The sequence below is a fragment of the Lepisosteus platostomus genome, chromosome 8, assembly GCF_059453375.1.
Source record: "Lepisosteus platostomus isolate fLepPlt1 chromosome 8, fLepPlt1.hap1, whole genome shotgun sequence".
NCBI lineage: Eukaryota > Metazoa > Chordata > Actinopteri > Semionotiformes > Lepisosteidae > Lepisosteus > Lepisosteus platostomus.
Window position 1 is genome coordinate 39,287,013 of NC_142618.1, and position 21,916 is coordinate 39,308,928.

The following is a 21,916-nucleotide window of genomic DNA, read 5'->3' on the forward strand; positions in this document are numbered from 1 at the left end:
AATCTCTCTTGCAGATATGACATCTCAAACACTGGGCTTAATGAAGGTTAATGTCTGTACTAACAATGAAGCAAAAATAGAAGTTGTGGTTCTTAGGGACTTCATTCTCTGCAATATGGCAACAAAACAATGCTCCAGGGATTGTGAGACAACACTTTGCTGTTGCCCAGGAGCCAAAGTGTCTTATATTCTCCATAGATTCACCAGGTTCCTAGCTAAGGCAGGCCACCACACAGTTGTTGTTTCCATGTAGGTACAAATGACATTTTGTATAAACAGCATGCTTTCCATCTCCAACAAGGTCAGGCAACTTGGCAACAAACTGAATTACAGACTAAATCTGTGCTTTTCTCATCACTCTCACCAGCACCAGGTAAAGTTGAACAACTACAACTATTAATCTCAACACAATGAGGACATGGTGTGCAAAAGAAGGCTTCAGCTTTCTCAGCTATTGGAAACCTTTCAGTGGCCACTGCCAACTGTACAGATGAAAGGGACTACACCTAAATCATATGAGCACCAATAGTCATAGCCCTTGGATGCAAAAAGAAATCCAGAAACATTCAACTGAAGTGGAAAGGAAATAAAACATTAAAACTCCAAAGAAAAAAGTTACATGGGGAGCAAAGAACAAGGGAGGAACAGAGAGAAAATAAAGCACCATAATTAACTGCTTATACCTAAATACTGGGAGTATTACAAAACAAATTACATGAGTTAGAAGTCGCCATGTTACCAGGCAGTTATGATGTTTCTGTGATTCCTAATAACATGGCTGGTTGAAAATGATGGAGACGAATGTGATATTAGTTTAGATTCACTCTGTTTTGGAAACCAAGGAAAGATAGAAGGGAAGGTAGTGGAATATTCACACAGTCTAAAGACATACTTGTAGGTCAATCGGTTTCTGTAAAATTGGTCCTGGTGTGAGTGTGTAGCATTATACTGTATATCCAACCATTCATCCACTTACTAATCCACTTATCCAGTACAGGGTTGCAGGGGGAAGAAAAAACATACAGATTTACCTGAGTGCTTCTTCATTCAAGGTTGTGGAGTGTGGGACAAGCTACCCAGCTATGTTGTTCAGCTCTGGCTTGTTTCAAGAAACAGCTAGATGAGATCCTCAATTAACTACAAACTACCAAACGGGTTAGATGAGCCAAATGGCCTCCTCTTGGTTGTACTCTTATGTTCTTTCTCACTGCCTGGAAATTGCAACAGTCCTGGTCTATAGATTGTAGCCCATCCCTGGCACTGTATGGAATGGGGATTTTCTGATACATTATCACGAGCCATTTATTCTTTACAGCAGGTAACTGTTTTATTTAGCATTTTTGTCTTCTACGCCGGACAACATTTGACAGTTTGGATGTTCCAGTGAAATAAATATACAAGGCATTTTGTTTCAAGTGAGGAGATGCAACAGACTCCACACTGAAAAATAGAAAAAATGTTTCAGCCGTGCAACTTAGGTGTGCCAGTGTTTGTCTGCATCTTTACAGACATCTGTAACTTTGTAAACCTCTATAGAGCCACAGATGAAAGTATTGGAATCCTTATTTATTTATTTTTAGAGACAGGTCTTTACTTATTTTGACTTATTTTTTATTTCTTATTTGCCAATGTAGGGCAATGTAGTATTCAGTTAATACTTAGAAGGAAATTGGAGAATCAAAACTTACAATCCTTTGTTGGAAATAGTCATATTTCAAGTAGTGCTGCTGCCGATTCTTCTTGAATGAGGTGCTGTGCTATGTTTATCCCAGGTCTTCAAGGAGGAGAAGTACCTGAAGGATGCGGTGGAGTGCGGGGAGGTCATCTGGCAGAGGGGCTTGCTGCGCAAGGGCTATGGTATCTGCCATGGGACTGCAGGCAACGGCTACTCCTTCCTCTCTCTCTACAAGCTGACGCAGGAGAAGAAGTACCTGTACCGAGCCTGCAAGGTGGGCCGTTGCAGGAGCAGTGTTAGATCTGCAGGATCTTCAGGTTCTTTGAGAAGACCTGCAGGAGTGATTGAATGGAGTTGGGTGTCAATGGGTGACAATCTTGTACAGGTGTGAGAGAGGCTGTACTGCAGTTGTGCACATGGGGAGATATGGTCCCCCGAAATCAGGTTTAAGGTAATAGTGAGGCTATGCTTCGACTATTGAGGGAATCTGGTAATATTAATTAACTTGCATAGTTGTTCTAAGTTTCAAATCATTCCTGAAATGTGCTATGTAACTTTTAACATTGCCACAGTATTTACAGTATTTATTTTAAAATAATCTTCCTGCCCTTCTTGGGAGAATATTAACTTCTTGATTCATGAAAAATATTTTCTTCCATATTTTCTTCCTGTGTAGGAAAAGTGAAGAAAGAAAGTGTGCAGGGCTTTTCCACTAGCTGATTTTTTCATAACTACAACAAAACATAATTACTTGAAACTTGAATGTAGAAATAAAGGCCTCTGTAATCCCTGATATTTATGTGCACTCCTTAAACTTCTACTGTATGTTTATGTATCATAACCTATATCCATATATAATATAGTATATATTTATTGTGTATATTATTACACTTTCAATTACCAATGTAACTTTTCCATCACAGAACACTGATGTTGCCTCATCAGAACACTGAATTTGAGAATCAGAGCTTGTAAATTCTGACTGGTCTGCAGGTTAAAGTTTTGATTTTATCAAGGGTAAATTATGCTCCTAACCCCAGATGGCATCTTAGCAACTCACTTCTGACGTACGTCCATATATTGTATCTAAATCTTCAACACAAGTGCTAATGCTGTTTCCTCTTTTGGGAAGGTACTACAAATTAGCTGCAGTATTTAGTATTAGCATAGTTGCAATACATGCACACGGAGTTTCAGAGTGTTGCATGCGTTTTATCGACAAAATAAGCAATAGACCACCTAGTAAAGTGAACAAACAGAAATGCTATGAGTAGCAATTGTTGAAAGTAGTGGAAGAGTTTCCCTTACTGGTATGGTTGTATTTTTTTCCAGTTTGCAGAGTGGTGTTTAGACTATGGAACACATGGATGCCGTATCCCAGACAGACCTTACTCTCTGTTTGAAGGTAATATCTTGCTTTTTTATTTACATACAGGAAGCAGTGTGAGAAGCAATTATCTGAAATTGTCATATTATTTTCCCAGACCCAATTTATTTAATCAATTTAATTGCCTCATACTATTATTGCAGCATTTCGAAGCTGTCTGGCATCAATCTGAAGATTACAGTTTGTGTGACATTTTCGTCCATGTAGCTTTCTCTGTAATTTAAGCTTGTAATTTAAATATTTGTAAAAATCAATATTTTTATATTTGACATTCTGAAGTAAAAAAACTACAATAACTGAGCATTTGCACAGACGTAGAGCTTGCCAGTAACTACACTGGCAAACCAGGATCAAATAGGGTGAATGGGCTTGATGGACCTGATGGAAAGCAATAGGAAGGAGAGAAACAAAAAAACATGTGTTAATGCAGATTAGTATTTAATATTTTTTTTACATTTCCAGATGAAGCAATGCTTTTACATATACAGTGGGTATAGAAAGTCACCACTCCCTTTCAAAATGCTCACCTTCTGTTGGCCTAAAGCCCCAAAAGAAGAAGAAATCAGTCTTTTTCCAGTTTTATTTACAAATTGTACAGTAGCTTGCAACATCCAAGTGAAAAAAGAAAGCAAAATTTCTGAAAAAAAAATAAAGTAGAATAACTGGGTTGGATAAAAGAACACATCCCTGAGGTAATATTTGGTGGGAGCACCTTTTGCTTGAATTACAGCCTTGAGTTGGTTTGGATACATCTCTACCAACTTTGCACACCTAGAGGGAGGAATATTTGCCCATTCCTCCTTACAGAATTGTTCAAACTCAGTCCAACTGCGTGGTGATCGTTGATTCTCCTTCCTGTCCTTCAGCCACTGTACGGTTGCTTTGGCAGTGTGCTTTGGCTCATCGTCATGTTAAAAGGTGAACCATCTTCCCATTTTCAACTCCCTGGCCGAGGGCTGCAGGTTTTCTTCAAGAAGTTGCCTGTATTTTGCACCATCCATACTTCCCTTCTATCCTGACAAGTGTCCCAGTCCCAGTTGAAGAGAAACACCCCCACAACAGGATACTGCCACCACCGTGCTTTACTATAGGAATGGTGTTCTATGGATAGTAAGATGTATTGGGTTTTCGCCAGACATACTGTTTTGCATTCCGGCCAGAAAGTTTGATCACATCTGACCATAGCACCTTTTGCCACTTGGCCACAGAATCCTTAAGGTGCTTTTTAGCAAAACACAAAATAAAAAAAGCCACATAAAATCTTGTTTATTTTTTTTTCTTGCCACCCTCCCATAGAGGCCAGATTTGTAGAGTTCTTGTGATATTGTTATCACATGCACACAATGACCAGTCTCTACCATAAAGGCCTGTAGGTCCTTCAGAGTTGCCATCGGCCTCTTGGTAGCCTCTCTGATCAGTCTCCTTCTTGGTTGGTCATCCAGTTTGGAGGGATGGCCTGATCTAGGCAAGGTCTGGGTGGTGCCATATGCCTTCCACTTCTTAATGATGGCCTGTAATGACTGTGCTCCACAGGATACTTAAAGCCTTTGAAATCTTTTTATATCCATCTCCTGACTTGTGCCTTTCCACAACTTTATCTTGAGTTCTTTTGAAAGCACCTTCCCACCCATAGTGGATTCTTTGCTTTGAAAGGCACTTCCAAGCAGTGGAATCCTTTAAAAACACCTGCTTTTATTCTGAACTAATCAAAATCACTACAATTGATCACAGGTGGGAGCCAGTTAGTTTGTTGTGTGATCTGTAAGGTGATTGGTTATAGCTGAGCAAGTTTACAAATGCAATTGTAAGGGGGGTGTTCACTTATTCAAATAAGATATTTTACTGTTGTAATATTAATTTTCAGAATGTTTTAGAATTTTATTTTCACCTGGCTAATGTGGGTTACTGTGGGTAAATAAAAATGGAACAAGCCTAATTTTATTTGTTTTTATTTTCAGAGTGTCATACAACAAAAGGGGGTGGTGACTTTCTATAACTACTGTATCTAACACGAATGTTTATTTTCTGATAATTAAATAATATTTGGATATTTACCTATCTTGTTAAAGTGTGGTACTGTACTTGAAAGGGATATGTTGTTTAGCTGATAATGAGACAAGTACCTTCTTTGTGGGATGTTGAATTCTTCTGGAAAGCCTCTTACTTAAGTCTTGTTCAATTTTTAGCCTTGACTTTGGAACCATAGTTTTTTAAATTGGTACAAATACATAGATGAGCCATTTTAATGTCATCTTTGATCAGATTGTTGCATTTGAGGCTCAAGTTTGCAATGTTGTGACTTTCTTTTGATGAGCTTTGAAACGTTGAACACAGTCATGTGAAAAAGAAAGCACACCCTCTTTCAATTCTATGGTTTAATATATCAGGACATAATAAAAAATCATCTGGTCCTTACCAGGTCCTAAAATTAGGTAAATCTAACCTCAGGTGTCAAACAACACATAAGAGATTCCACTATGTAATTATTTATTTAACAAAAAATAAGCCAACATGCAGAAGCCATGTGTGAAAAACTGAGTACACCCCATGATTCAGTAGCTTGTATCTTGTTTTCTGTATGTGTTCATCAGTCTCTCACGCTGTTTTGGAGACATTTTGGCCCACTCTTCTTCAAAACATTGCTTCGGTTCATTGACGTTTGAGGACATTCGTTTATGCACAGCTCTCTTAAGGTCCTGCCACAGCATCTCAATGGTATTGAGGTCTGGACTTTGATTTGACTATTCCTTGATTCTTTTCTTTTTCTGCCATTCAGTTGTAGAATTGCTGGTGTCCTTGGGATCATTGTCCTGTTGCATGACCCAATTTCGGCCAAGCTTTAGCTCTCAGACAGATGGCCTCACATTTGTCTCTAGAATACTTTGTTATAAAGAGGAGTTCATGGTTGACGCGATGACTGCAAGGTGCCCAGGTCCTGTGACTGCAAAACAAGTCCAAATCATCACCCCTCCACCACCGTGCTTGGCGGTTGGTTTGAGGTGTTTGTGGTGATACGCTGTGTTTGGTTTTTGCCAATTATGGCCTTGTGCATAATGACCAACCACCTCCACTTTGGTCTCGTCTGTCCAAAGGACATCGATCCAGAAATCTTGTGGTTTGTTCAGAAGCAACTTTGCAAACCTAAGCCGTGCCGCCATGCTCTTTTTGGAGAGATGGGGCTTTCTCCTGGCTACCCTTCCATGGAAGCCATACTTGCTCAGTCTTTTTCTGATTGTACTGTCATGAACTTTAATATTTAACATGGTAACCGAGGCCTGTAGAACCCTAGATGTAGCTCTTGGGTTCTTTGCGATTTCTTTGAGCATTATACGGTCTGATCTGCTGGGACGCCCACTCCTGGGAAGATTGGCGACTGTGTTGAATGTTCTCCATTTGGAAATAATCCTTCTCACTGTAGAATGATGGATTTCAAATTGTTTGGAAATGGCCTTTTAACCCTTCCCAGATTGATGAGCAGCAACAATTGCTTCCCTGAGTTCATTGCTCACGTCTTTTCACCTTGACATGGTGTTAACACACACCTGAATGCCAAGACCACCAAACTGCCAAAAGTTCTGGTTTTATAGAGGTGGTTACATTTCCTGATGATCAACTAATCAAGTGCATTTGATTAGCAGCACCTGGCTGCTAATTACCTTCTTTATTCCTATGGAAGCAGTAAGGGTGTACTTAATGTTTCCCACATGGTTTCTGCATTTTGGCTTACTTTTTGTTGAATAAATAATGACATAGTGAAATCTGTTATGTGTTGTCTGTTATCTGAGTATAGATTTGTCTAATTATAGAAGATGGTGAGGACCAGACCATTGTTATTTATGCCCTGATATGTAAAACCATTGCATTGAAAGAGGGTGTACTTTCTTTTTCACATGACTGTAGAAACATTCGTACCCTTTAACATCTCTCCTGATTAGCAGGAGAGCAGTTTGTTTAGAACAGAAGCTAATGAGTACATATCTCTTTTCCAGGCTTGACTGCTGTAATGTAGCCCTTGCTGGCGTATACCAACTTGTTCTTAACAGGCTACCGCATGGTCCAAGCACAGCTGTTCAGATTTGAACTCAAATTAAAATGTATGACCATACACCATCTGTTTTAGCTTCCTTCCACTGACTCTGTGTCAACTACAGAATAAAAGTCTAAGTACTGCTGCTCATCATTAAGGGCTTGGATGCTCTGGCACCTGACTACATTAGTGGACTCTGATTTCCTTTAAAGGTTTTTTGTGTTCTTTATACTCGTGCTTTCTTTCAGTTTCCAAAAGTAGGACGCAACATCTTAAGAGACCATGGAATGATTAGCCTGCTTGCAAGTCACTCTGTACATTTGAATTTTTTTGAAGTGATTTAACACACTAGCTTTTAATTGTTAAATTTTTGTTCAAAATGTGTACATATTTGTTTCTAATGTCTTTGCTATTTGTTTTATTCTAATGTACAGTACCTTGAGATGTGTCATGAAAGGCCCTATATAATTATTGTAGAGGAAGACTACATTTAACTTTGTATTTGGGCAAGAGATTGATTCAACATGCAGTTCCCCATCTACAGTACAGTACTTACTGTATGTACTGTACCAAGCAGACAAAATGGCAATGCGCTATCTACAATATTTTCCTTATAACTCTATTTAATACCTTATGTACACTAGTAAATACCACTTCTTGTCTTTTTTGTCCTGTTATAAATTAAACGTATTTAACTTTTGAAAAGAATGTACAAGCTCATTCTCTTGAGGTTGAGAAGAGATCTGAGGATACACACTTATTAGTACCTTGGGGATATTGTTGGAACATAATGGACAAATTATGTAACTAAAATTCTTACCTTTAGTTCTACCCTTACTAAAATAAATCTGATGTTTTTCAGGTATAAAAGTGGAAAAGGTTTGGTTTTGTCCAGGTTGATAGAGTGCAATAACTTATGTTAACAGAACACTGACACGTCACAAATGTAGAAAGAAGTATACACATTGCAGGAAGAGACTGAAAAGGTTACCTTTATGAAGGAGACTGTGACATCACTACAGTGACAGAAGGAAAGAAAGGGAAAGACTGAAGGAGAGAGAATGACAAGAGGTGATGATGGAGACAAGAATACAGTGAAAGGGAGAGAGATTGGGGGGGATGAAAAGGACAGAAATGTGTTGCATTTGGAATAAAACAGTAAACCAAATTTTTAACTGTTACCATTATACAAAGAAATGTGCAATCATTTAAACAACATTTAGATTCTAAATTGACTCCTGTGAAAAAGCAGAAAACATTAAAATCTGCTTTTGATTTCATATGTGCAGTACAACTTCCTCATTCTAAATTTCCCAATTCTTTGAATCAGTTACATAGGAAACAAGCTTTTGCTGAAAGTTCTTGTGGAGTTTTCAGGTATGACTGGTGTAAGTTTCTTTTGAATGGCTGAGAGACCTTCATACTGACAGCCCCTAAAGGCCCTACTCCCAGACTGGGGTAGCGCACTTCTGAAAGCCTCTTCAGAAGAGCAAAGGAGCAGCAGATTCAGACAGAATTCTCACAGCCTATGGAGAAGGCTTGCCCCTTGTGGAACAGAGGTTTTAATATGAGACATGACAGCAGGCTGTGTAGGTAGAAGCTTGCAAAACTGTTAACCCCACAGTAGTAATGTCTAATTTTAGTGAAAAAATTATTGAACTAGAGTTGAAATACAAGGTTTATATTTGAGGATATATTAGGATATTTTAGAAGGTTTTGTTTTTAAAGCGTTTTTTTTAGTGTTGTGGAATGCAGTACTGTAATGATTTGGTATTGTATTATCATCTGAGTTCTGGGGCAGGGCTACTGTCAGTGCCTGGTCTATACTCGGTCCTGCTGGGAGTTCTGAAATAAATTTGAAAAATTTAGTTTTTAGAAGAATAAAATCTGATTACAATTTTTGTGTGCAAAACTTTTTACATAACCAGAGAGCTTACATTTAGTATTGAGAGATTCAAACTATGTTAGAAGCATGTACTGTGGGTGCAATGCCCTTTATTAAACCTCTTCAGGCTGGTGAAAAGGAGAATTATCTAAATAATTCACTAGTAGGAACATCTATTTCTCTCCTCTCTTTCAAGCACAGTGTGGTTCAGTTTTGAATGTAGCTGACATTGGAGTGTAAGTATTAAATTTAGAAGACATCATGGTGCAGTAACATTCCTCTTTGGATGATCAGTATTGCAGAAAACTTAAACATGACAAAAATCTAATTTAAATTTAACTTGAAAAAAAATATTAAAATGCTTATATTATTAGAATTAAATCTGTTTTAATTTTTTACTCAACCTGGAATTCCTATTGATTAGTCTAGAATGTTCTTAAAACATCGGACTTTGTTGATAGGGTGGGATAATGTTTGTTGCATAAAAAGGTTGTCTTCATTTATGCCATATAGTTATTTGTAATCACATGCTGCATGTGCTCTGAGTAAATAATTTCTGACCCTGATATTGTTTTTTGCAGGTATGGCAGGAGCAATTCACTATCTATCTGATGTGTTAATGCCAGAAACATCTCGTTTTCCAGCCTTTGAACTTTAACCCCTGAGGCCAGGGAACTAATTTTTCATTGTAAAGTACGAGCCAGCACAGTGCGTGTTTGCAGCAAAGCTTCTGGACAACTGAGCGCCTCAAACACCACCTCCCAGAGCAAAACGCTGTGCTTCTTCTTTTGGATACGAAGGCATGGACACAGAAGACTTCAGTCTTTAACTCAGCTTTCCTAGAGGTCCTTGTAGCTTGGAAATTTAACCTCAGCCACTTGCAAGCATTAAGTATGAATCTTTAGCATATGCATGTTTCTTCCAGTGTTGTCAATGGATATCTTGTTTCTGTTCATTTTGAGTCCCTTTGTATGACACGCTCACCTTGGTCTCTTGGTCTCTGTCGTTCCGTCTTTCCGCAAACTGCGGGCAATAGATCCTGCCAGTGTAAGAACATTGTGGAAAATTACCTTTTTTTTGCAACAATAATGTACAAAATAAGTCAAGGTAGTCATTGGTGTGTGTTAGTAGATCTGATGTTGGTTTTCATTTGAGTTTCAGGCACTGAGTAAAAAGTAATGAAATAATTTAACTTTATGGTTGGTTGTTTTCTTTAGGAGCTGGGGGAAAAATTCAAGTTTGACATCTGTAGTGCCACATATAGAGATATACAGATAAATTAGCCTGTTTTTGGTTTTGTAGTCTTCTTGGATATAGTTACACTCTTCACAAAGCTGCCGTAGATGTTTAACATTGTTGTTAAAAATATGTATACAGTACGTATATGCACATTGAACAACTGATCTCCATGCTTTCTGAGCTCCTTCACTAAGCTTCATGATCACTTTATGCAAAGTTCTGCATATCATTTAGTCATCTAACGTCCTGGGACAATACCAGGAATGTCAATTATCAATATGATGATTGATTATTTATGAAATAATGAATATTTTAAATTCAAGCTTTATTGTCCCCTAGGGGAAATTTGTTTAATTTAATTAATCGGGTTCCTGAGATTTGCATTAAATTCTCAGTAAAAATAACACAGCGACATCTTTGAGAATAACATTTGAATGTAAGTTCTAAGAATTTATAAGCACTACCATAAGATCGTATTGGTATTCCAGGCCTAAAAACTCAGTTTTTAAAAAAGTCAGTTTTAACAACCTTGAACTGACATTCATCTAATTTTCTTTTCTATCTTTCAAGAGGAAATTTAAAAGTTGACAAGAGAACATTTTTATTAATATCAGATGATTAAAACTACAGTTTAACAGTCAGAATTTCCTGGTGAGTATATACTGTATGGACAACCAGCAACCAGTTTTATGAGAATGTTTTGCACAGAGCTGGCCAAAGTCAAACTTCCGCCTCCCGCACAGACCTTTATTTGATGACAATGGGCCCACTACACATTCTGTATAAATAAGGTGTGCTGTTAGTGTCTATTTATAGCATTAATGAGCATAAACAACTTATTTTTAGATTGTATTTTAAAAAATTAGCTAGTTACCCAGATCTGTTTTGTACCAACCACAGAAGCATTTCGGCATGGCCTTGCTCTCTGCCTTTTTATTAACAAAATGATTTTGTGTTGATGAGACTGGATTTAGCTGTTGCATGTTAAAAACTCACTGTTTTTCTGTACCTCTTGCTAAGGGTTTTGTTGGCATGGTGTTCTTGCTCCATGTTGTATTTTGTTGAATCCCTAATCTTCGTGTTCTGGAGTCAGTATGTTTCTCATGTAATGAAGCTATGATGTCTTCCTCACACAGTTTGTCTTGCTTCTTGTTGGTTCTTTGGTGGTATACTGCTGGTATCATTACCGTGCCTATCAGTCTGCTAATCTCTGCTAATGTCACAAAGGATATTTTCCTGCTGTGAAAATGTGCTTAGTTGGAGTCAGTGTCTTGTACAGTATGTCTTTGACCAAACAGGCTCTCAAGAGAATCCTTAATTGTTCCTACCTTTCTTGTTGTTACCATTCATTCCAGATTAAAAATTGAAAGCACATCTCAACAGTTTAGCTTTAGCTATAACTGCATGCTATCATCTGCATGTTTTGGGATTTCGCATGAAGCAAAAGCACACTTCCAAACATCACACACAAATTCTTTTAAAAGTGCAGTTAATTGTAAAGTAAGCATCACAAATGTGATTAATAATAAGTTTATATGCAAATTATTTAGTAGACATTCATTTTTATTTAAAGATCTACTTGGCAAATATTCACTTCCATTTGTTAGTTTCTCGCAGTACTGTGAAGCATTTTCACAGTGTATTCTGAAAATGCTTGGTTGTCATTTCTACATCTGAAGGGGGTGGTAGGTTTTTTTATAGCTTTGCTACTCAATACTAATGAACAAATGCACAGAGCTTTCTGACTAGATCTATACAGTGTATGTGTTATTGTAATGAGAACTATAAGGCAATTGTGTTTGCTCTTGAGTTATTTTTCACACAGTTTAAGGTATGAAGGATAGTCTGCAGCAGTGATATTAAAATGACTTGCAATAGACAGTAAACATCCCCAGGCTTAGTAATAATGAATACTAGATTTTGGTTAATAAAAATGTCTTACTGTACAAGCCCAGTTAAGACAATGGGAAAGAGGGAGCAAAGTCTCACTCATTTGACAGGAAAGGTGTGCTGTATAAATTTGGTAGTGAATGCTGCCAAATTAAACGGTAATATCCCTAAACCATGGTTCAGAGCATCAATAGAATTAACTGTATGATTCATCTTTCTGAAAGATAAAGTGTCGACACTTCTGCATACTGTAAAAAATTGTAGCTTCCTGATACAAGAATGATGTGGTTTTAGTGCTCCGTCATTGGAATCATTTAAGCGAGCCATAGCCATGTTATTTTGCCTATCTTGTTCTACCATCTAGTACCACATCAAAACATCAACCTAGTTTTCAGTTCTGAACACAGTCCGGCCTGTTTACCAGAGGTTATGCGTCCATATGAGATCAGCAAATATAAAGCTTAAACTGTGTGGTAGATAGTTCACAATTTTTCCTTAATCTTTGCAGTATCTTCATTTGAATTGACAGAAAATGTGCCGGACTGTGTGAATAAATAGGCTAAGACATCTTCTGAACAATTTAACCTTTAAAAGAACTATCAGTTATTATTGTGTATTGTGAAATACAAAACAAAACACTCTTGGGAAGTTTAAGTGCAAGATCTTTGTTTACATATATTTTTCATGAAAAGTGCATTTACATAATAAAGTACATACAGTAAATGTTGCCTTGTAGTTCTTAAACTGTCAAGAAATAAATTTTCTTCAGGTGTACTTTGGGCAAAATGATATCAAATAGAGAATGTTTTAAACAACATTTTGTACTTTGTCGCAAAATATTAAAATGACATCAAAATGTACAGTCAATTCAGAATTGGAATTTCAATGAAGAAAAATGGATTTGACAGCCATTTAACAGTGCCAAGAAAAGGGCATGTACTTAATACTTAATATGTTGTAAACCATTACATAATATTGGCAAAAATAGTCTTATTAAAAAATAAAGTAACCAGCTTACTGTCACTAAGATGCCAGTACTGTCAACCAGATGCCTGTCACTAAGTGCCAAATACAGAAATAATCTTAGGGAAGAGTTTTCTGTTGTGTATTGTTGCTGTAAGTGTACTGTTTCGTCTTTAACAGAATGACATGTTGCAACACTGTTCAGAGTTTAGGTGAAAAGTCTTAGGTGTCAACTGTATGACAAAAATATGTTAAAGTGAGGCTCTGTCACATGCTTTCCTTTCTTGTCACCTGTGCTGTAAACGATACAAATTAAATTACAAAATTATAATTGCTTTATACAAACCATTTCCAAATAAAATGTAAACCCATTGTAAACCAGTCTTGACATTTTATTTTAGAATGACAGCCAAAAATGATTATATAATATTTAAGGTTTCTCATTTTTGCAGTTGCATTACAAAATATTTTTTTCTTCTGTTTGGATTTGTTGGAATGAAGGTCTCCCTCTGTTTAGCTGATGTTGGTGGATACAGACTAATGCACAAGTGTGGTTTTGCTCTTTGGCTTTTGGAAACCACCTTTGTTAGAGTTGAACTCTACAAAAAACTATACTGAGTGTCAAAAGAAACAACATTACTGCATCAGATTCATAGTTATTGTCATGTAGGTACTGTATTTGATGATTTACTTGCAACATGAAGTACTGTAGGTCAATTCATTATCCTATTCAAGATTTATCAACAGAGCTGACTTTAAAGCAGAACTATACTCTGAAAATCATAGGCTATTAATGCTCTTCCTTATGAGGATTGACCTATTTCAAAGTCAAAGTCACTCAAGTATGTCACGGTCAGTTAAGCAAAATGACACTGACATCATTTAATCAAAGTACGTGCATAGAGGGACAATTCTGATAGCATAGTGAAACAGTATTCCAACATATTGACAAAATAGAACAAGGAACACTCGAAAAAGACTCGACTCGAAACGTGTTTTCTCTCTTCTCTTTTCAGCATGGAATAAACCTATTACTTGTTCATATTGACAAAATATCTATAAGGCCAGATTAGCTGAAACGCAAATGGATATTTCAGGATATCTAATTAAAAGATCCCATGTTATGTTAAAAAGCCCTCCTTTAGTTTATTTTACAATGTTTGTCAATGGCCTGTATACTGTATTGTTCCTCTGAAATCATGCCAGATAAGAGATACCAGATACATTCCGAGGCTTAAAGATCTACACTGGGAGGATAAAATAATTTTAGTTTTGAACGGAGAAAATTATGAAGTTACTCAGATCGGGTCTTCAGAATCCTCAAAGACACTGACTCATGGAATGGAACAGCGATGCATGAACCAGAGGGCACAAGTGAAAACTACATGGGAGTTATTTTCAAACTGAGGAAAGTGGGTCAAACTACATTTGGTAGCCATGTCATCAAATGTACAATACCCTGGCTTTTTTCAAGAATAGATACTTGTATTCAAAAGAGCGATATAGGGCAAATGATTTGTTTATAGGCTTATGTTCTTTCTCTCAGTAGGCAAACCTTTTTTTTAAAAAAAATCAATCAAGTTCTTCATGTACTTGCAACAATAACACAGGATTGATCTATACAATGCTTTTCCCCCTTCTTTTTAGGTCATTCCAATTAAATACATTTGTACTGTAAGGATATATGGAATTTTATCTGTTGAGTTATAAAATGCACTGAGTTTAATTGACAGTAATTATTGCTAATAATGTACTTCAAGAACCCAGTTTTAAAAATTAATGAAGATGAGTTATGATGTCTTTTTCAATTATTGCAAGATTATTTTAGTGCAGTAATAACTGCTTCCATTCTCTTCCTGGTGTTTCCCCTGGAGGACTACGTGACAGGATTCCTCGCCCGCAGTGCTCGCCCGGCCCCGCCTCTATGGAGCAAACCGCCCTTGAAGGCCCTGTGGCCATCCCTCATCCCTTTCCTTGTCAGCTTTCCCTGCACTAACCTTGTAGAAATACTCTCCAGCCTTCCTGTCCACCTGCCTGCCCCTTCCTCGCGGCCACCTTTTCCTGGGAGCCTGGCCACAGGAATCTGCTCCAGGGCAGAAGGGAGCAACACCTCAGCAGCCCCTGCTCCCAGTTTCTGATTAAGGGACTTAAGTGCACATTTCGGCCTCGGTCTGGCTGTGCCAGCCCCCCATCTTAGCCCAAGGTTTAGCGAGCCGGCCTCTCTCTTGGCCTTCGCTCTTGGGTCTGTAACACCTTCATTGTTGCCCCATTTCCTGGGGGGGTTCTGCGCTGTTCATGACTCCTATCAATAGTTCTAATTATTAATCTCTTCATTTAACCAATAATTCTTACATGTACATTCATCTGGCAGACTTTTATCCACAGCAACCTAGAATCAAATTTGGGTGCACATAACAGTAGTTTTTTTTACCCCTTTATCATTACATTATTTTGAGTTCCTAAAATGCTATGAATATAAAGTAGAAAAATGGGACCATGACTGAAAATGCTACAATTTACCCTTCCATTCATTTTCTAACTGCTTCATCCAATTCAGGGTTGCAAGGCAGAAGGAGCCCATCCCAGAAAGCAACAGGCACAAAGCAGGGTACACCCTGGATGGGTGCCAGTCCATTGCAGGACACAGGCATACACACACCAGAGTTAATTTTCCCAGAAACCAGTTAACCTGAAAGGTTCTTTTTGGACTGCGGGAGGAAATTGGAGCACCTGGAGGAAACCCATGTGAGCCTGGGGAGGACATACGAACTCCACACAGGTAGCACTCAAGTGCTGGCCTTGATCTCCAACACCAGGGCCGACCCAGTAATTGGCAGAAAGAAGCTGAAACTAAAACGTTAAAGAACAAATGGAAAAACTCCAAGACTGATGAGTATACATATCAAATATTCCAAATGCTATCCTTAGAAAATGCTCCCAATGTAAGATTTTAAACATTCATGTCTGTAAAGCAATGTATTAAAACATCGAAAGTATATGTTTTAAGTACCGTGCATTCAAGATATCAAAAAGTAATCTTCACAAGATTCCATGTAACTGCCCATAAAAACAAAGGTCATCAAACTTACCAACTCGAAGAAAACTGGAAAAACATAAAAAGTGTTTTTTTCAGCAGCATAACTAATCATATAACTACTACTATTTTAAGCTGAAACTGTCAATAGCATAAATAGAATGAATTAAAATCAATGCATTTTTTTGCTTCCTTTGCAAAAGAGCAGTCTTAAATACACCATTAATTTATTAATTCCAAATGGAATTTTACAATGTAAAGTTTGAAAAAAAATAATTTAATTGTATTAATTTAATATTACATTTAATTTCATAAAATGTATTAATGTAAAAAACAAAGAACAAAAGCATTACATTTTGCACCACATTTTTTAAACTCCAGATTAAAGGATGATGAATTACATGGGTAACAGCCTCCTACCCCCAAGGAAAAAAAAACATTAAAACAAACTTGTTTCTAACAGGAAAGAGTTTATTTTAAACTTTTTAAATCTCATAATCAAAAATTGTGTTTTTGTACTGTATATTGTAAAATTACTGAAAGAGGACACCACAACACCCCACCAACAACAAAAGGAATTCCTATCTCAAATGAAAAACCATAAAACCATCTCCATATTGCATAGATTAAATCTAAACTTAAGCTAGCATAACTAATAATCAATAACTATAAAATAAACACAGTAACACTTTCAGTCACATTGTGTCTAACTTTGTGTCCGCATTTTTCAACACAATGTTCCAGCTTTAAAATCTACAGAAAAAAAGTAACATCAGTTAACAAATCTTAAACACAATACAGCAGAAAATGAACAAATATCAAACCTCTCTTGTGTGAGTGCACATTTCTGCCTCTATGGTTGTGTATGTTAGGTGTGTGCAGTATAATAGTGAAAGCACAAATCATGCCCCTTACCTGTCCAGCCTAGTGACAAAGTTCAGGAGAACCTCTAGGGGCATTATTTCAGTCGATAAGAGAAATCTAGGAATTCTGTTAAATGAGGGATTTGTTAGAAAAAAGGACGATAACCTACTGAGAATTCTTAGAGGAAAATCAACATTTAAAAGTCACACCCCTCAGTTTGATCCAGTAAATGAACACCTGTATACAGTACTGCACGTTATAGAACTCGTCCTTTTTTTATTCAGAGCAATCATTTTTGGTATACAGATGTGGTGGCAATGAAACCCAGAAACTTGCTCGTTTTGCCAAGTGGTAAAATGATTCACAGAAAATCTGAGACCATTCATGAGTACCGACTTGCCGCTAAAATCAGTAAGTTTACTAAATTAATTTAAACTGGAAATATTTTTTTACACAGGCTTATTCTACTGTGATTCAACAGGAAATCAAATTTATCTAGCCACATATGTATGATATTTGTGTACAAATATCTCCTCTCAGTAGTTACGATTTAAATCTACCTCAAGCGTGTTGAATTTGTGTAATGGCTTTTTTTAATTCAAGAAAATGTAGAAACATACAGGGGTGTGAAAAAGTGTTTGCCCCCTTCCTGATTTCTTATTTTTTTGCATGTTTGTCACACTGAAATGTTTCAGATCATCAAACAAATTGAAATATTAGACAAAGATAACACAAGTAAACACAAAATGCAGTTTTTATTATTAAGGGAAAAAAAAATCCAAACCTACATGGCCTTGTGTGAAAAAGTGATTGCCCCCCCTGTTAAAACATAAATCAACTGTGGTTTATCACATCTTTGGAAAGCTGAGTTCAATTTCTCTAGCCACACCCAGGCCTGATTACTGCCACATCTGTTCTCAATCAAGAAATCACTTAAATAGGACCTGCCTGACAAAGTGAAGTAGACCAAAAGATCCTCAAAAGCTAGACATCATGCTGCGATCCAAAGAAATTCAGGAACAAATGAGAAACAGAGTAATTGAGATTTATCAGTCTGGAAAAGGTTAAAGCCATTTCTAAAGCTTTGGGACTCCAGCGAACCACAGTGAGAGCCATTATCCACAAATGGTGAAAACATGGAACAGTGGTAAACCTTCCCAGGAGTGGCCGGCCGACCAAAATTACCCCAAGAGCGCAGCGACGACTCATCCAAGAGGTCACAAAAAACCCCACAACAACATCCAAAGAACTGCAGGCTTCACTTGCCTCAGTTAAGGTCAGTGTTCATGACTCCACCATAAGAAAGAGACTGGGCAAAAATGGCCTGCATGGCAGAGTTCCAAGATGAAAACCACTGCTGAGCAAAAAGAACATAAAGGCTTGTCTCAGTTTTGCCAGTAAACATCTTGATGATCCCCAAGACTTTTGGGAAAATACTCTGTGGACTGACGAGACAAAAGTCGAACTTTTTGGAAGGTGTGTGTCCCATTACATCTGGTGTAAAAGTAACACAGCATTTCAGAAAAGGAACATCATACCAACAATAAAATATGGTGGTGGTAGTGTGATGGTCTGGGGCTGTTTTGCTGCTTCAGGACCTGGAAGACTTGCTGTGGTAAATGGAACCATGAATTCCGCTGTCTACCAAAAAATCCTGAAGGAGAATGTCCAGCCATCTGTTCGTGACCTCAAGCTGAAGCGCACTTGGGTTCTGCAGCAGGACAATGATCCAAAACACACCAGCAAGTCCACCTCTGAATGGCTTAAGAAAAACAAAATGAAGACTTTGGAGTGGCCTAGTCAAAGTCCTGACCTGAATCCGATTGAGATGTTGTGGCATGACCTTAAAAAAGCGGTTAAGGCCTGAAAACCCTCCAATGTGGCTGAATTACAACAATTCTGCAAAGATGAGTGGGCCAAAATTCCTCCACAGCGCTGTAAAAGACTCATTGCCAGTTATCGCAAACGCTTGATTGCAGTTGTTGCTGCAAAGGGTGGCCCAACCAGTTATTAGGTTTACACCTACACAGGGCCATGTAGGTTTGGATTTTTTTTTTCCCTTAATAATAAAAACCTTCATTTAAAAACTGCATTTTGTCTTTACTTGTGTTATCTTTGTCTAATATTTCAATTTGTTTGATGATCTGAAGCATTTCAGTGTGACAAACATGCAAAAAAATAAGAAATCAGGAAGGGGGCAAACACTTTTTCACACAACTGTATGTTGTCTTGTAGTGTTTCAAAACTATTGTTGGAAAATTATAATCAGATTACAAAGGCAGTGATTCACCAAATATCCTTAAAAATGTTTTTGAAAGTTAAGTCCTATCTGTGTTTACTTTTTCTTTTACTTTTACTTTGATTTCCGTCCACTGATACATGTTCATTTCTCCCCACAGTCTGTGAGGTGCTACTCTCTATGCCCTGCCTGTAAAAATTCATAACCACTGTGTTAGTTTGCAAACAAATAAGATGGCTTTAAGTAAGGCAAAGTTCTTTTTAAAATAATTGACTTAAAAGTAAAACAACTCAATAATAAAATAAAAACATAAATCATGAGCTCAGTGGTACCTGTTGGTGGATGAGAAGAATCACAGTAAGTTCACTCACAAATGAATTTCTACTCTTTCTGTTCCATTTTATACAGCTTCTGTGCCCTATTTCTGGATTCTGCATTCATCACTAACTCAGCAGGTCTTCGGAAGAGAGGACAGTACTCTATGATGATATTTGCTAGTCTGTGGCCTGGCATGCATGAATAATGGTTTCCAGGCACTATACAAGTCGATCTGCCACCTAGTTACCAAAAATGAGTCCCTTTTCATTTCTTAAAATCTTAACGTATAAAACTCTGTTTAACAGCTGAATGAATCCAGTCTATTTCATTGGTAATCAAGTAGGGCACAAAGGTTAATACCACCATGTTTGTATTTTGGCCAGTATGGCATTACCATCTGGGTAATGAGGAAAAGACAGTTTCAGTAGCTAAAAGCAGCTTACCCGTCAATAAGACATTTTCCTTTTTCAAAACGTTTCAATTTTTTAATGAGATTTTTAATAAAGGGAAAACATCTGAAAATACTTAAAAGTAAAAGAATAATATAAATAAAAAACTTTACATTTCCTCAGCTGTACACAATGAAGCTTCATATTTAGAAAATTTGCACAAGATGTGATTTGATTTACCAAATAGGGGCTCCTGTTCTGCTCGGGTAATACTCTTGTGCAAAACCTATGCTTTAGACAAAGGCATCTTTTCCATCTCCTGACTGAAAACAGGTCTCACCATTATTTAAAAAAAAAAAACAACCACCTTTGTCCTTCAGGGAAAAAAGGCATATAGAGCAGTCCTTTCAGGAGCTCTGCTTCTTTTCCGAGGCCTTCAGTACCTGCTCGTAGGATGGTGGGGGCTGGTTGCAGTAGGATGGAGGAGGTGGGTAAGGTGGGATAAGGTGAGGAGAGTTAGGCTGGACTTGCAGAGCTGGAGCAATGGGGTTCATCACCAATCCTCCAGGGTCACCATAGTGCTGCGTGCCTGGCTGCTGCGATCCTGTGAGATCACCAGAGAGTAAAATACAGCTGACAAAAATCTCAAATGTATGAAAATATTAGCACTAACAGAGAACTTTAGAATTATAACCATGATGACTAAGCCCTCAGGTTACTCTATAGGAGCAATAACACCTGTCTGAGCTCAACACTCACCCCAAGTGGCAGAGTACAACAATCAAATACTACAAAATAAAAAGGGGATCCAACCCACAGCTGTGTAGGACATTGTGTACTGGAGATAGTATTAAATCATTGTACAGGGAGAGTTTGCCTCCAGCAAACACCTTGAAAACCTGGATATATAAGGTAAAGTCTTGCTTTAATAGTGGTCCAACAAATATGAAAAGCTAAAATAATTTGCTTTCTTTGACAGAATGTGCAATATGGTTGATGTGGGATTTAGCATAGTTAACTGTTATGTCTGATCCTCCCATTCTGTGTGAACACTAGACAAAATTATAAAACATTTTGTGAAGCCAGCGTTTATCTTAAAAGCCAAGGGATGAGAGGTACAGGACTCATGCACTCAAAATATTGGTGAAATATTATTGCAGAGCTAAGAGACAAAGCTGTTATGAATGGATTCTCCATCTTGGAATTAATACTATTTGAATTGTTAGTACTGATTTAAAGTGAAGTACAATTTTAAAGTTGAACACTGTTGCTGGCAAACTGTTTTAATTTTGATATCATGTAAATGCTTTGGTGTGTTCAATGTCAAGAAAAAAAACGTCAGTGCACAGCTGGTACAAGCCGGACTGTCCAGCAAACACACCACTCTTCATTAGCCTCTGGCTGTAACCCAAGAGATGACTGGATGAGTGATCCAAGTTCATCTGGAGTCAGATGCTGTGCTTATTTCTGCTTCTCTAAAGAGAAATAACCCATAACCTTATAAGCCTGACTGGATGTATTACTTGTTGGCTTGTTGACACATCTTGGAATTCATTTGGCTCTATAAAATTCCCCTTACACAAACAAAAAATAAAGGAAAGAGCTATCATGCCAATTTGATGGCTACTCATTTCCAAAAAGGCTGAATCATGCACTAACTGAAATTTTATTAAAGCAATGCCATGTACTTAGGACAACAATGAGGCCGGTCTCTCTGTAATTAGCTTCTTTCAACATCAGGGAATCATGGTTAACATACACTTAATAAATAATTCAGTCTCACAAAGATAAACATGAAAAGATGGCTTGACAAAGTGGCTAGGTCAGTACAGAGAATACTGAACATGCTGCATTCATAACTGGTTTAGAAGCTACTAAGACTGAGAATCTCCAAGTGACAGGACGTAAATGGGTTTGGGATGTAGGGTTGGGTGGGCTCAGTTTACCAATACAGCACCACCTTTGGTTTTTGGCACCTGTGTGCTTGTAGTGTATTGGCAACAGCA

General features: G+C 37.5%; 2 protein-coding genes across 2 annotated transcripts in view; one reads left to right on the forward strand and one right to left on the reverse strand.

Moving 5' to 3' along the window:
• The window catches only part of lancl2 (LanC lantibiotic synthetase component C-like 2 (bacterial)), a 43,627-nt gene extending 30,183 nt beyond the window's left edge, over positions 1–13,444 (forward strand). The window contains exons 8-10 of the mRNA XM_088643375.1: positions 1,773–1,949; positions 3,008–3,080; positions 9,556–13,444. Coding sequence (XP_088499501.1) covers positions 1,773–1,949; positions 3,008–3,080; positions 9,556–9,632 — 327 coding nt within the window. The 3' untranslated portion in view covers positions 9,633–13,444. The remainder of the gene's footprint in view (positions 1–1,772; positions 1,950–3,007; positions 3,081–9,555) is intronic.
• Positions 13,445–19,632: 6,188 nt separating this feature from the next.
• The window catches only part of vopp1b (VOPP1 WW domain binding protein b), a 99,288-nt gene continuing 97,004 nt past the window's right edge, over positions 19,633–21,916 (reverse strand). The window contains exon 5 of the mRNA XM_088643381.1: positions 19,633–20,514. Within this exon, the coding sequence (XP_088499507.1) occupies positions 20,318–20,514 (197 nt within the window). The 3' untranslated portion in view covers positions 19,633–20,317. The remainder of the gene's footprint in view (positions 20,515–21,916) is intronic.